This window comes from Stylophora pistillata, chromosome 9, assembly GCF_964205215.1.
Source record: "Stylophora pistillata chromosome 9, jaStyPist1.2, whole genome shotgun sequence".
Lineage (NCBI taxonomy): Eukaryota > Metazoa > Cnidaria > Anthozoa > Scleractinia > Pocilloporidae > Stylophora > Stylophora pistillata.
The window spans coordinates 18,795,013-18,810,908 of NC_142527.1; the positions used below are offsets into that span (position 1 = coordinate 18,795,013).

The following is a 15,896-nucleotide window of genomic DNA, read 5'->3' on the forward strand; positions in this document are numbered from 1 at the left end:
AAGTAGACGTTAGGCAAATGTTTAGCAAGTCCATGATGTCGTCTGTCGGTAGCGGTAGTGGTTCCGTAGATTTTCGGATTGCAGTTTCAGTGCATTGTAATGCTAATTGAAGTGGAATACTTGTGAACAGTGATTCCTCTTTCTCTTTGTCAAAAATCTTGTTACAGATTTGCCTGTACCTAAATGTTCCTTGTAGAGGCTTTACACCTAGGACATGTTCTTCAAGAAATTGATACAGCAACTTCTCTTTTGAATCTTTCTCTCTTGTTCAGTAATTTTTCGTATGACAATCACATGATTGTAAGTAAAACATTACAAATGGTAGCAGTTTACATTCCATGCTTATTCTTTTGGAACTTATAAATTTATGATTTACTTTGACAACCACTTTGATTGTCATTTGAAATTAAAAATTTTTGTGAATTAAAGGCAACAAGGGTATTCCTAATGCTTTATATTTTGGGTAAACTAGGAACACTCAAAACTGTGGTATTGTTTCGTGAATCACAGATATTGAGTGTGTTGAAAGAAAAATTTTTGTAAAAAAGTTTTTCAAATTATATTTATAGTTATATTTCCTTGGGAATTTGACAAGCAGAATTCCAGAGGTATTTCTGAAATTTTGACATGCATTTATCATAAATCTAGTTGGAAGACAAACCTCTCTATATAGAATGAATACTTGCTAAAAGCAAGGATTTGAGATATTTATTCAATGGTGGAAATACCCTTAAAATGAGAATTCAAAGTCATAATTCTTAAAACAAGGAATGTAAATCTTATTTTTAGTGGTGGTATTCTTAAACTGAGGAACTTTCATTGGAGAGTATAAAATTCTTAAAAGCAGAAATCTTAATCCTTACATTTCAAGGAATTGACTCTCAAAACTAGGAAAAAACCTTGTTTTGAGTATCCACTGACTTACAATAAGAATTCCAAAAACATAAACTTTAGAGTGGTGTGAACATTCTTGTACTTGTTTTCATCCTCATGCTAATAATTATCTCAGAAGTGCGAGACAAGCTTCAAGCATGGTACTCAGTTGCAACACAAGCATAGGCGTAATCATAACAAGCTAATGCGCAGGTGCATGGGCACAGCTGCAACATAGACATGAGCACAAGCACTCAGTTGACGTTATGTTAAACAGGGACATGGTATTAGCAGTATAGTGCTTGCTGATTGCCTGAAAGTCTTTTGCTTATATTAAACCTTACGCTCATGCCAACCAAGTCTTTACTAGAAAGTAAAAGCATAAAAAGAAGGCAACATTTTGATAATCATATGGATATATGCTTATCCTTATGTCCGTGCGTTCCATCCAGCTCATAAGCTTTTACATGGCTATCCCTATGCTTGCATTGCAAGTAAATACTGAGCTCAATATTGGAACAATAGTTTTATGATCAACAAAACAGCACCCTTTTGAACTTTCATTCCACAAACCTTCACAGTAAAATCTAGAACAGTGATTGTCTTGCACTAAATCCTAATCAGGCCATATTTTCTGTCTTTGAGGCCTAATTTAGTTTCACATCATATTCCTCATAATGCTCATTTACCAGTCTAACGATTCATACCCTAGTATGGAAATCAAACACCCATTTCTATTGACCACATAAATTACATTGGCTTATCCAGTTCACGAGTTGGCTCACAGAACCCTTGATCTTCTCTGAATTACTCATTTTGAGTCTACAACCCATAAATGGCAGAATATTTTGGATGTGAATCTGCGTGCATTGCTGTTAGGCAGAGCTTCCTCAAACCAAATGGCAAGGTCGAATATGATCAAGAACTACGTTGGAAAAGGTATCTAAGTCAGTTCCAAGGTCCTCACAGTGATCGATTTGCTGTAGCAGAAAAGAAATACACAAGCGCTCAAAGGTCCTTTCCCTTCACTCTAAGAGGTGGAAAACAAAGGAAAAAAGACAGTACAATGAGCACTTTGGCAAACAGAACACGGAAAATCTACCTGAGCTCAAGAAAAAACAGCATGAACAAATGAACTGCCAAGATTGTGCTGTACACAACTATTCTTTTCAGTCTTTATTTCCATCATGGCGAAAAAATAATTCACTTGAATTACAGCAAGCCATAAAAAAAAACGCAGAATCGCGTTTTAAGACCTTCAAATGCTGCAAATGTGAAAACCACATTAAAGGCTATTAAACAAGCAGCACCCAAAATCTATTTAGACATCAATGGTCCATTTCAAGAAATTTTTGGCATGTCCTTTGCAAAAGCACAGAAAGAGACTCCTGACTTGTGTTTACATGAAAAAAACTCTCGCGCTGAACTACGGAAACAACGAAGGGAAAAATTGAGGACTGAGAAAAAGCAAATACAGGGACACTGGTCAAACCAGGACTGTGACCCCATGCTGGCCACATGGCAGACATACATGCAGCGACAAGAACAGCGCCTTGCTCTATTCTTTAAAACACCAGAAGACACAGAGAATAGATATGCCAAACGGAAAGGCTTAGAAGACCATGGCCTCCTTAAAAGAAGGCGTCACTCGCCAAAGCCAGAAGATCTGCAGATGGACAACAATGGGCTTCTGCAAGAAGTTAAAAAAATGAAGGATGGAGACAGGGTTAGCATTATAATTTAACTGGTATTTATTGTAAGTTTAATTTGCTAGTATCGACTCAAGCAATGTATTAGAAGAGATCAACCAGACAAGCAATAGAAAATTAATTAATTCAATTGTTGATTTAGTAAATAATAACATAAACTTAAACACAAAGGCACGCTATATAAGGAAGTCTTCCCTGGGAAGACCTAGGTTCATTTGTCACTCATTGTTGACTTGTGCAGGTCAAATTTAAATGCTGGTAGACGAACAAAAGGAGCTAATGAGATATCTATTGTTTACTTCCACCAGCATGGTGGCATGAGGTAACATGCGAACCACCTACTTCAATCTCAAATTTACCGCAACAAATAAAGACAGTTTCCATTGGAGAAAGGAAATACCAACATCAAAAATTCTGGTATTGTGATGAAGACCTAAAACAATTTTGAGGAATGCACCCACTGTTCACTGCTTTAGAGTAGCTGTAGCTCAAGCTGACTTGACTCTAAGAGTTCTACATCACACGACGGTTGATTGAAAAATGGTCCAGTAGGACCTATGGCTCCTTTTATAGCGCGCCTTTGTGTTTAAGGGTTCTTAATAGCATCAACATTCTATAGGACTATATCAATTATATACATATATTAAAAAAAATTGACTAAGCATTTAAAATTAGTGTTAAGGACATTAGCCAGAAGGCTCAGTTTTTGATTGATTATTGATTACTTCACTAATTTCAGAATGATCTTAGATAGCCACATAGTTACAATGCTTATCTGTTTTTCTGTATTTCTATTGGTTTTGTAATCGGACCTTTCAGTGTCACCACGCGCATATAAAAGGCAGTTTTAGCGTCCCTTTAATCAGTTCTTCGTAAGTTTTGAATAGGCTTGGTAAACTTTTGCTCTTTCATTTTTCTCAACCTCTGGCACAAGCGGGACCGATATGTGAGTACCTTTGTTACTTTGTTTTCCCTCTCCAGTCTTTTCAGTGTTGGGCGACAATATACAAACAAATATTGCAATGATCTGTATAGATTTAAGATTCAAAGGCCAAATTCGTGCCAATTTGCGAGTCAGTGAATGCCCATCATTTAGATAGAACAATGGGCTGTTTATCAGTCATCAAACTCTTTTAATTTGTTTCCAAACTTTTGTTCTGTTTCACTTGAATTGTTAATCTCGTTATAGACTTTACAGCCCAGTATTTAACATGCGATTCTTTGATCATGTATTCCGCGGCTTTTCGTTAGATTGGTAGAACTTCGTTGTATTGTTGTTTCAGTTTAAGATCGATCGTTCGATAGATTGATTGACTGTCAGAATCGTTATTTTCGTCATTCATTGTGGTTCGTGGTCGATTGCTTTTCAAGAATAAAGATTCGTGCAAACAGTCAACTTTGGGTTGTCATATCGATCAGTAAAATAGTCCCAAACACCTCGTTAACCGCGTTTTGGAGCGACACTCCCTTGAACTTTAGAATTTAGATTTTGGTCGCCGTAAACGCTACATTAGTGTACCAATTTAATGCAGTATACATTACTAGAAGAAGTTGATTTTTGTCCATAAAGTTGTCTAGTCCCTAGATTTGTTTTTATCCTGTAAAGATAAATTACTCTGAACTAGCCCGCCAATATGGAGTGATGCAGCAAACAAAGTTGGGGAATGTGGTTGTGAAAGAGTTCTTACCAAACAACAATGTACAACTGTCCAGATTCAAACAGTTTCCAGAAAAAACTCTGCCAGACGGAGGCTAAACCGAATGCAGGGTGAAGAGATACAAGTGCCACTACCACGCACAAATGATCAAATAAGGGAAACATTAATGGTAGGAAGTAATTTGGATATATCAACAAAGTTGAAATGGTAAATTGGCCACCGTAATGATTACAAAAGCTGACGTTTCGAGCGTTAGCCCTTCGTCGGAGCTCCTCCGACGAAGGGCTAACGCTCAAAACGTCAGCTTTTGTAATCATTACGGTGGCCAATTTACCATTTCAACTTTGTTGATATATCCAAATTATTTCGTTACTCCCACCGACGCAGCCCCAAACAGTTTCTTTCGAAACTATCAGCCTTTATTCAATGGTAGGAAGTGTTTTGTAATGTTTGGGACATCAGTTTTATCCCTGAAAATAAGTAACATAATGACTTTTCTATAGTTTAAACCTGATTTCAATCAATAACTTATTTAGTGAACATTTGTTTTTTCTAATTTAATCACCCCTATTGCAAGCTCGGTCCTTGTTGATTATAGAAACATATTAGGTACACATTGGGACAATTGTTAATTCTAATCATTGATTTCCCCCATACATCTGCAGGTTTTTGAATATACAACCCTTTAGCGCAGCTCAATCATTAAAAAACCCCTGCACTATTATCTGGGAAAATATGGCATTGCATGGAAACCAAGCTGGTTACAGATTAGCTATGCCAATTAAGGCTTAGATATAGCTGTTAAGAAAGACTATGATTTAAGAATATATTACATATTACATATTTCACTTTATTTGCAGAGTAAAATTGAAAGTGGAGAGTATATTCTTGGGGAAATGATTGTACCCCAAATATACAAGAAAGTTGTTCTTGATGAAGACGGCACTATCAAGACCGAACTGTTCACAGTATCAGGTCGAAAAATACCCCTGTCAGACATCCGAGACAGAACACTCAAGCAACATGAAAAGTTAGGACTCGTGCATGTCCGAACCAATGAACATTATGCTGCCGTGACCAAAGAACAAGTTTACAAAAGGATGGCACAACTAAATTAAAGTACTAATTGCCCTGAAACTGCAAATTTGGATGACTTGAAAAACTAAAAAAAACATGATGAAAGGACAAGACATCTTCCGGCCTGGGCAGACAACTCGACCCTTTTAAACCATGGGTATCTCTGTTATTGACTGTGAATGCTGTGTATGACGAGACACTTTACTTTACAAATAACAAAATGGAAGACCAAGGAAAAGGAAATGTTGATGTACAGTCACTTGTAGAACGGCCACAAGTTTACATCCTGGCAAGACGTGGGTCACCAGAAGCTGAACAAATTGCATATATAAATATTGGGAAGGATTGTTTGGAAGGCCTGAAAAACAAAGTGGTGACATCAAATGGCGTTCAAATCACAGATGTCATGAGGCTTATTCATGGTGACGGCCCAAAGCAGGAATTTGAGATTGGTGAACAGAGGGGCGGAAAGGCTGGCTGTTCAGGCTGCAGTGGTGATGCTAGAAAGTACAACTATTTATCTGTTTCACTTTCTAAACCATTCTTATCATTAACAGACTGTTTAAGGAAAGTTCTTAAAGGGCCTGCAGGCAGAAAGAAGAGAAATGGGGGCCCCAAACCCTTCAAAAAATCTACGCCTGGAAGAGTTAAGAGTGGAATGCCAAGTAAGGGGGCTACCTACAGATGGCAAGAACAAGGATCTTGAAGAGACCTTGAGAGAAAAAATGGCAGGAATTCAAAGGGTGCCAGCAATGATGTTCTTTGATCAGGAACGGACACTGGAAGAAATCAGTTTGGGTATAAATTTGAGTTTTTGCTGAATAAATGAAATGCTACCACAGTGACCAAAGGAATGAAATAGCTCAGTCTGTTTAACCGCATTTAGTGATGTTTAATTACATGTAGCATTAACATCTAAAGGACAAGATCTAGGATATGAATATTTTTATTAGTAAATCCAAGAGAACTAAGTAGTACACATTTATACAAACACTTAAAATGCGTGCAGTAAAACTGTTTCAAACTCTGCAATAGCACACACTAGACACATGAATTGATGCAAATACACAAACAATTATGAACCAAGTAATGGGCCTTGAACTGATTAATGTACAACTGTTTTCATGAAATGTTAACTTTTATGGTTACTTTACAGTAATCATTATGTAATCATTATGTAATCATTATGCCTCTTTCAACTTGCATGTACCATTTATTCATTTATTCACTAATTTAACTTTAGTTGTATGTGGATAAAACATCAGAACTTGAATTAAATACTAAAATACCATACATGTCTATAGCACTGATTTGTAAAATAAATCAGTCAGACTTTATGATAATATATTATAAATTATAATCTTATTATAATTATAAATATTATGTAATTGTTTTGTAGGAAAAGTCAGAGTGAAAGTGCAGTCCTTGCTTGATTCCCTGACTGAGCTAAGTAGGCTACTTTACCTGTTCTGCTCAGCCTCTCTCACCAAGACTTGCGCTACGTTTGCCCAACGCAGCATTTTTGCATGTCATGCTTTGTAAAGAAATCATTCGCCAAGCTGAAAACCTGACCAACAGCAAGTTTTACGGAAGGTAGTGGCATTCCCTTGTACTGGGGTGTAGGGGGCTCTGGATAGAGGTACTACCTTTGTCGTCTGGCAGCTGCATCCTACTTGGTAGGGTGGACGGGCACACTGGTCCTCATCCATCTCCTAAATCTCTCACGTGCTGGCTCCAAGCGCCACACCCCGGCACACCGCCTCAGCTGGCGGGCTAAACCACGTGAGGGGGTGATGTTTACACTGCATCACTACTAGGCGGAGGAGCTGCTCCAGGCAGCCAAAGGCTAGAGGGCGGAGGAGATCTGAAGATCCAACGGCCATGTGTAGGGGAGTAAACCCTTCAAATCAGGAGTGGAGCCCCGAAGGCGGACCAGCATGCAGTGCTCACTGACTCAGGCAGCTCCTGCAGCCAACCTGGTGCCAAACGTACTGCTCTGCATTCCTTTGGACTACATCGGTGAGGCCGAGAGGGGGGTTCTGTCAACTGGGCAACCCAGGATCTCCACACACTCCACCCAGGCTTGCGCCCTGGAGAGGTCACTCCAGTGCCGCTGTTCCAGCGACAGAAACAACACGGGAGACAGCAGATACCGGTTATGAGCCCAGAGCGTATTGGCGTGAGCTCGGACACCAGGGGCTATCTCTGACGGTGGGAGGGATCTTCGCGTCCCACTGGTCAGCTATCGCCCGCCTCAAGCTGGGCAGCCCCCAGCCAGTAAGGGACCGGTCATTATTTATCGCCTGGGGGAGGTCGGAGTATTTTTGTTGTCACATCGAAGCATTTACCTGATCCCCCCGTAGAGTATCTGGTTTTTTAGAGATCCCCCCTTATCGGTAGTGGAAAGTTTCATGATCCCCCCCCCTCCTTTTCTCCCAGCCACCGCCAAATAACTTTTTGAATATGCAAGTGATATTTTAATAGTGGTACTTACGTCTCATGGACCTTGAACCACAACGGTAAATATTTGCTCGTCAGATACGAACTGAATTGTCGAGGAAGTGCCAATCTCAGGCTGTTCATCCAAATCCACGAAAACATAGTCATCGTCGCTCTCTGCCTCTCCACTTTCGGATTCTTCATCCTCGAATTCCACGTCATCTTCATCACTCGACAGTTCTTCTGTTATCACAGTCTCTTTATTCTGTCGGTAATAGTGACATCGAATGGCCTTCACTTTGTCAAGTTTCCGACCCACAGTCGTCAAACCATGCTTGTTGAGATACAGGTCTAGTTCTCTTACCCGCAACTTTTGAACTTTGCCACCCTCGATGAGGTTATCCCATTGAAAGTCCTTGTACGTTCGTTCGGCCTCTTGCCTTCTTCGCTCCTGAGCTGCTCTTGTTCTGATGTCCTTTAGGATCTCAATATCCTTCAAATGATTAACATATGCAATGACGTGCTTCTCTTCCACATTCTATTTTGAGCAGAAGCTCTTCATGGTATCCTGATCGTTTCTGATACTGTCAGAATGTTCCTCGTACAGATCTTTAATACATTTTCTTGGAAGGTAATCATCTGGTGTCCTACCTGTCGATTCCGTCTGATAGATATCCATGAAATGTCCAGGATTGTTTGAATCTGGTACAGGTTGCGGAATTCTTTCCGTTTCTGGACCGACCCATCTATTGTTAGAACACCAGGAACAGAGATTGGAACTTTCTTCTCTTGACTCTTTACAGGCATCACGACAGAATTCCATAAAAAGTTCTCCACGAATATAGTGGTCTTCCATAAACGATTCGATCTTTCGGAAGTATGCTGCACCGGGCGCTTGCTCTTTGTTTCGTTCTGATGCACCCCAATAGTTGTCGAGGTAAACAGAATTGAAAAAGAATAATTCATCAGGGGACTCGCTTACTTTGCTCTTGATGTAATCTTTAAGGACAGGGGCATCATCAATTCTCTCCGCTACCTGACTACAGACATACCAGGCATTTTTCTCCATCCGTTTATTTTCGTACTCTTCGTATGACTGGAGAGACAGTTGTTTGATTTCCTCTTCTGAAAGATCCTCAAATCTCCTATATTTTTCCCACTCTAGAGTTGCGCCATCCACAAGAGCATCAGAAATTGCCGAGTTTGTTCTTTCGGCTTCACCTTGCCCGCTGTCGCCCCTCGAACAATGACATCGCACTCTATAATCGGAATTGTGAACCCTTGCTAACTCGGCGTCTCGAAATCTAACTTCGTAGTTGGAAACTCCCACGCCCGGACCAGCATCTGTAAGGTCAGCCCATCGTGGCTTTACAGGTGGAAGGCAGAGATCTCCGAGAACTTCAAGACCATGTTTACATGAACTGGTTACCCTTAAAATCCTGTCCTTTCTCGCATCTTTTTCCATGGAATCGACTTCCTCTTTAAACAGATCATCAATGGCATCTAAAATGCGTTTCGTGACTGGTATTATCTGACTAGCAAACAGAGCCCTATTGTGCTCTGACATTTCTGTGTCTTCGCAAAACTGCAACAAATTGTCAATCCTTAATTTCAAATGTTCTGCTCTCTCTTTTTCGTAAGTGAAGAATTTACAGTTACTTTCTGTTTCTCCAGATAATTTGTCTAGGTCATCTGACTCTGTCATATCATAATAAAGAAAGAGGTCATCGTGTAGTCGCGCGCAGCATTTACGAAATCCCAGTGAGTACTGTGGACTGCCAGGTGTCGGTTCGTCAACCTCAAAAGCTGATGGATCCTCATGTCGCAAACGAACCGTTTCACTGGCCCATACAGTGCCTGACGATCCCACTATTGCTTTGGGCCGGACAAATACATAGTGGCGATCGTCCTCAGTTATCAGCTTCTCTTCAGTTTCATTCATTACACTTGACTTCATGAAAACACGGTGAGAACCCGGGGTCACATATACCATTTTCTCAGGCCAGTCGTACTTTGGCAACTTCCTTGCTTTAGTGTGATCTGATAATGTTAAGATCCTAAGATTTCTGGCTTTGTCAAAACCTTCAGATGTACCTGGTCTAAGGTAAGCCTTGTCATCGGTGCTTCTCATGAAACAAAACTTTCTCGCGCTGGAATTTCTGGCACCCCAGAATCGTCTTTTTATGTTTTTTACGTGTGCTCGTTGGTAGTGAGTGTTTTCGTTTGTGTTTTCTTCGCCTTTTGGTGGCTTTTTCCAACAAAATAGGCCTTTGCCACAATGGCGCTTCGCTTGGAGACTTCTTTTGTTTCTCGGTCTCGCCCTGTTGTATACTGTTGTAGCGGATTGAATTAATTTCTTCCCACATTCAGCTAGTCGGTAGTTGGCAATTCAAAGAAGGTTTTTCTTCTTCACCCTCTGGCCGGTATAGAGGACCGTATCATGTCGTCTACCATGATAAGATGATTTATCCTCAATTGCCTTTGCAATGAAGTCTTCATCTTCCTCATCTAGCTTTGGCTTCGGACCTTGGTTTGACAACTTTCGCCTCTTCAGTCGATTACATTCGATAAGGCTTGAAGCTTGGCGCTTGAGCATTTGGCGTTTTCTCTGATAATTGCTTTCGGTGGGCTGGCTGTGAAGAAGCCCCTCCGTGTCTTCAACTTTTTCCTTGAGTTTTTGTACATCGCTTTGGATTTCTTCTAACGTTTTGGATGACCAAATATTTGTTTTCTTTTGAAGAAGGTTTTCCTTCTCTTTTATCTCCTTCTCCAGCTTTTCCTTCTTGGAATTTAAGCGCAACCTAACGAGGTCGGCTGCTGCCTCATTAGCATTTTTTACCTCTTCAACAACGAATTTAACTCTCTCCATCATAGACGGAAGATTGTCAGGATCGAAGCCTAGGGCTGTCATTTCTTCTCTAGAGAATATGGATCGCAATATAACTCTAAGACAAATTTTATCCCATTCTGAGTCCATGGTAGTAACGATACCTTGCACGGTTTCCTTATCGAGAACAAGAGCACTATGTCCACTTTTAGTACTACAAGCACTAAAAATATCCAAAAGGAATGACTCTAAATCGACTTCGTCAGGACGGAGCGCGACATACTCAAAACCCTCGGTTATACGAATGATATTGATCCTGAGACCATGTTTTTCATGAAGTAAAGCTTCGCGAAAGGCAACTCTCTGATATTTTGACGGTGCCCCAGAGTGATGAGGTTGAAACGCAAGAAAGTACTCTAATGCTTCTTGAAAGGGGATTGAAGACCTAATTCTTGTCTTAGCATTGGCATCTTGCACCGGAAGAAATAGTTGATCGAAGACATAGAGCAGACCTTGAAACTTGTGCTTCTTTTCCTCTGAAATTGCTCTCGATAATTCTTCTTCTATAACACCCCTATTTTGCTCTAGGGTGCAGCTTTGTTGCGATGTTACAATCTCCATTCTCTTTTTTCCCTAAAGTAGTTTATAAAAGGTGACTTCGTCTTAGATCGAGAAACTCACGGTTTTACTAGATCTATGGGCTTGAGGAATGTATCTTAACGATTGGATTTTGGTAGCTGTTTTCTCTACAAGTTCCGTTTCTTTATAACGCCGCGTTAATTTTCTTCATCAGTTTGAAATTAAAAAACACACCTTTCGCATTTATTTATTTTATTAGAAAGTATTTTGCCTTCACTTTGCGATAATTTAAATCGCGTCAATTTTCTAGTAAGTCTGCTGGTTTATAGTCTGCATTTGACGCACGCACGAGGGAGCCCCTACAGTTTTTTTTCTTCCGCACGCTTCGCTTGCGTCACGTTCTACATTTCCGTTTTAATTTAATTGTATTAATGGTAAGCATAGTTAAATATTTAACACTGTTATTTACCACTGATCTGCAAATTATAGGGTTGTCTTTCAGATGCCGGGAATAACCCTATCTAAACTATAGTGACCACAAATACCAGTATTTGCAGTCTTTAAATACAAAGAATTAATGTCCGCGTCGTTTCGACGTTTCAATGTTAATGATTACTTATAGTATTGCATGCATATTTTATTGTTTTACTTCTCACCAGTTTGAGCGTAAAATAATGGACCAGTATCACGAAGAAATTGCCGCGTTTTCCTTCATGATGATTTTAGTAACATCGAAACGCCGTCAGACAACATTTGCTAGCTTTTATATTTTTATAAAGACTGCAAATCCATCATTTATTTACCTGGTCCTTGTCGATATCTGATAAAAGCCGCTCAGTTCTCGCCCTTCGCTCGCTTCGCTTTTCATTATGGCATCGTTTATGGGTACTTCCATCACTTAAATCCAAATGCTTTCCAAGCTGATCACCATTATCGTCCAGATTGCTAAGCTTTTCTGTCATATCTTCCATTCTTGCTCAATTACAATGTCTGAAGTCCAACTGTCGGAAATCTTCTCAGCGCGCTTTTAAAATAATGCTTTGTTGTTGTGACCTACTATTAACTAACATCGTTGTGACTTATTAACTTTAACTTTATTTTTTACATATTAACATATAAAACCTATATTTAGCCGAAACGTGGGCACAGAACTCGTTCAATTGCGCTGATTTGCTTTCATTATAAGCCTTTTCAATGGATAAAGAAATTGACTATCTTTTAACAAAAGCTGACTTGAGCAATTACACAGACAATTTTAAACAAATTGGTGTTGCAAAGGTCGAGCATTTCCTGGACGTCGATGACGAAACTCTTGAGCGAGACATTGGACTAACGAAGATACAAACTCGCCGTCTGAGGCGTTTCTTCGCTCAGATACAAGGCGAATCAAAGCAAAGAGCAACAAGCAGTGAAGGTATTGAGTTATCGTTTCTTAGATGATTATTTTGAAGGCCTCTATAAAATAATTGGCTTGTGATTCAAACCAGCCATGAACAAAAAACGTAAGGCAACATGGTGCATAATTTGTAACGCAATCCTTAACAAACATTTATTATGTGATCGGTAGGTGTTACGTCCGCCAGTGCTCCCAAGAAGCGCAAGCAGGCGATTTTGTCATTTGGACGCTCCGGGCAACTACAACTCCTGAGGAACGACTCAGCACCAGAAAAGAAGCCGTGGGAAAAATATCTTCTTCCCAACCCACACACAGAAAGGCTGAAATTCTACAATAATGTTGTACCGCAGATTTATGAATCTTCATTCGTGAGTAAACAAGCCGGTTTCAAACAGTATCTCCTCGAGCAACAGCAAATGCGTTGGCAGTTAAACACAAAGATAAAAGCCCTTTCCGATAAAGAAAACAACTTGCTTAGAAACGAGAATTGGGGAGTGTGCCAAAACATCACGAAGTTCATGTCAGGCGTGGATGGATGTAAGGGCAGTGGTGATGTCGCGAAGTGTGAGTCCTCCTTGACCACTGTCAATGAGGCCTTCAATTCAGCATCCGATTTGCTCTCATTTATGAACAACAGACGAAAGAACCTTTATACAGAAGAGCGTACCTTAAGGTCGTTTGCAAGTGATGAGCTCAAATATTTCCAGGAAGCTCAAGCGGGAGTGAAGGCCATACACCAAGAGCTCCAGAAAGCCTCCAATGCGCTCACGACCACCCTCATGAGCTTGAAGAGAAAGTTCCCATCTCCCATGGGGAACAACCGCCAATCCCGAAGAAAAAAAGAAAACAAGAGAAAAGTGAAAAAAATCAAGGAGAAAAGGTTGCATCAGCGAGCAGCACTTCTCCTAGAAAAACTTACCTCAAAAGAGGTAGCTAAAGAGGTTTTCGATTCACTCGCAAAGAATACTTACAAATGTGTCTCAAGTATTAATGCAGGATTCACTGCGAGATTTGTCAAGCGTCTCCACCTGGATCCTCTGCTATGGCTTTTGGAAAGAGGCGTGTTTGAAACAGAGCTGGCACGCAATTTGAAAGTGGTAGTGGCCAGAATGAACGAAGAGAATAGCAGTAATGGTGCTGAAAAAGGGTCAAGTTCGGGCGAGGATTCAGATGAATCTGACGAGGAGACTGTGCAAGAGCCAGTGGAGAGGGCTGCCGAAGATTCTGACACGGAAGCGGAACAAGATACAGCCTCACCAAAATAAACACTTTTTTAGTTGTTTTTTTCATTCGGCCGCGTATTAAAATAATGAAAGTTTATGATTTTAGATTACGATTCTCTATAAAACAAACTGAAACGTTATGAAACAATTTTGAGCAATTGTAAGTATTCCATTCTCAAAATCTTGATTACCTTTCTAATTTAGATCATGCCTGAATAAAAACGTGTATGTTAGACTACGATAGTGATTCTTTTTTACAAAATGGAGGGTCTGTAAAAGGGTTTGGGTTTTGTGTCTGGGCTAGAATAGAGTTTATATAATACAAAATACAACTGAACGTGGTCTTGAATATATGGTTGGGGGAGTCCCAGCGGCAAATCCTACCAAAGTATTTACAAATGCAATCACCCGGGGTCCTGGCGCGACCTAAAATTCCTTTTTTTTTGGTCTGATCCCCCCCATTATGCTTGTCAATTACGGCTGATCCCCCCTAAAGGTCTTCAAAAAACCATGTGATCCCCCCCTAAATACTCCGACCCCCCCCAGGCGATAAATAATGACCGGTCCCTAAGGTGCTGACCCGCCACAGTCTGCCTGCTTCAATGGGTGCTTGGAGCTAAGGTCAACACCGAAGAGCGGACTGTAAATCCCGCACCAGACAAAAGAAGAAGAAAGACATCAAAGCCGCCAGCGCTGAGACTGGCAACTTGGAATGTCAGGACCATGTGCCCTGGCCTCTCCGACGATCTCCAGCAGATCGATGATGCAAGGAAGACAGCAGTCATCAGCCGAGAGCTCAAGAGGCTCAACATTGACATAGCAGCACTGCAGGAAACTAGACTTCCATCCAACGGCCGCCTGAAAGAGGAGGACTATACTTTCTTCTGGCAGGGTAAAGCTCCAGAGGAGCATCGTGTGCATGGTGTAGGCTTTGCGGTTAGAAACTCCCTACTGCCATCAGTTGAACCACCCTCAGAAGGCACAGCCCGCATCCTTTCCCTTCGCCTCACAACAACCGCAGGCCCTGTGAACATCATGAGCACCTATGCCCCCACGCTTTGTTCTACAGCAGAGGCTAAGAATGAGTTCTACAGCCAGCTTGAGACCGCCATCAAGGAAATACCCCCCTCAGAACACCTGTACCTGCTTGGCGATTTCAACGCCCGGATTGGTTCAGACTTCACCTCCTGGCCTCGACGCATCGGCCACTTTGGCGTAGGCAAACTCAACGGCACCCCAGGCGGCACCCCAGCTGGATCTCGTGATCACCCACAGACCCCTGCTGAACAGTGTCCTGTCCACCCGTAGCTACCACAGCGCTGACTGCCACACCGACCACTCTATGGTCGCCAGCAAAGTGCGTCTCCAACCCAAGCGAATCCACCACTCAAAGCACAAAGGACGTCCCCGCATCAATACAGCCGTGACCTCTGTGCCTGAACTACGCAAACGTTTCGCAGATGCCATCCAAGAGGCCCTCAGCGACTGTCCAACTAGCTGCGCTGAGGATAGATGGAACCACATTCGTGACGCTACATACAAATCTGCAGTGGACACTTTTGGAAAGAGAGAGCGCAAAAACCCCGACTGGTTCGAAGCCGGAATCGAGGAACTTGAGCCAGCCATCTCATCCAAGAGAACTGCCCTACTAAACTACAAGAAAGACCCCTGTGAAAAGACCCTGACTGCCCTCAGATGAGCCAGAAGTGAAGCCCAAAAGATTGCTAGACAGTGCGCCAACAACTACTGGCAGAACCTATGTCAAGGCATCCAGGCATCGGCTGACTGCGGCAACACTCGAGCCATGTATGAGGGAACGAAGAAAGCCTTCGGCTCATGCGCAATCAAGACTGCCCCTCTCAAGTCATCCACTGGCGAATTCATCACAGACCTTGCAAAGCAAATGGCGAGATGGGCGGAACATTACCAGGAGCTGTACTCCAGGGAGACCGTCGTGACTGACACAGCAGTGGAGAACACGAGCCCCCTGCCAGTCATGGAAGAGCTTGATGACCCACCCACTATCGAGGAGCTCAGTAAGGCCATAGACTCCCTAGCCAGCGGCAAAGCCCCAGGCAACGATGGCATTCCGCCACAGGTCATAAAAGCAGGAAA

The 15,896-nt window shown here is 41.6% G+C and overlaps 1 protein-coding gene and 2 pseudogenes across 1 annotated transcript; 2 read left to right on the forward strand and 1 right to left on the reverse strand.

Annotated features, from left to right (window-relative positions):
• The first annotated feature begins 269 nt into the window (after positions 1 to 269).
• LOC148723650 (uncharacterized) lies at positions 270 to 6,174 on the forward strand (annotated as a pseudogene).
• Positions 6,175 to 7,742: 1,568 nt separating this feature from the next.
• On the reverse strand, positions 7,743 to 10,110 carry LOC148723651 (uncharacterized; annotated as a pseudogene).
• A 4,394-nt stretch (positions 10,111 to 14,504) lies between these two features.
• LOC148723652 (protein CFDP2-like) lies at positions 14,505 to 15,089 on the forward strand. The gene has a single exon (XM_088734474.1). It carries the CDS (start codon positions 14,505 to 14,507, stop codon positions 15,087 to 15,089), a length of 585 nt encoding a protein of 194 aa, XP_088590600.1.
• Positions 15,090 to 15,896: the final 807 nt, after the last annotated feature.

Bases quoted from the DNA above. Each gene is read 5' to 3' on its own strand.
- LOC148723652 (XM_088734474.1), top strand. From the start codon at position 14,505: ATGTGCCCTGGCCTCTCCGACGATCTCCAGCAGATCGATGATGCAAGG.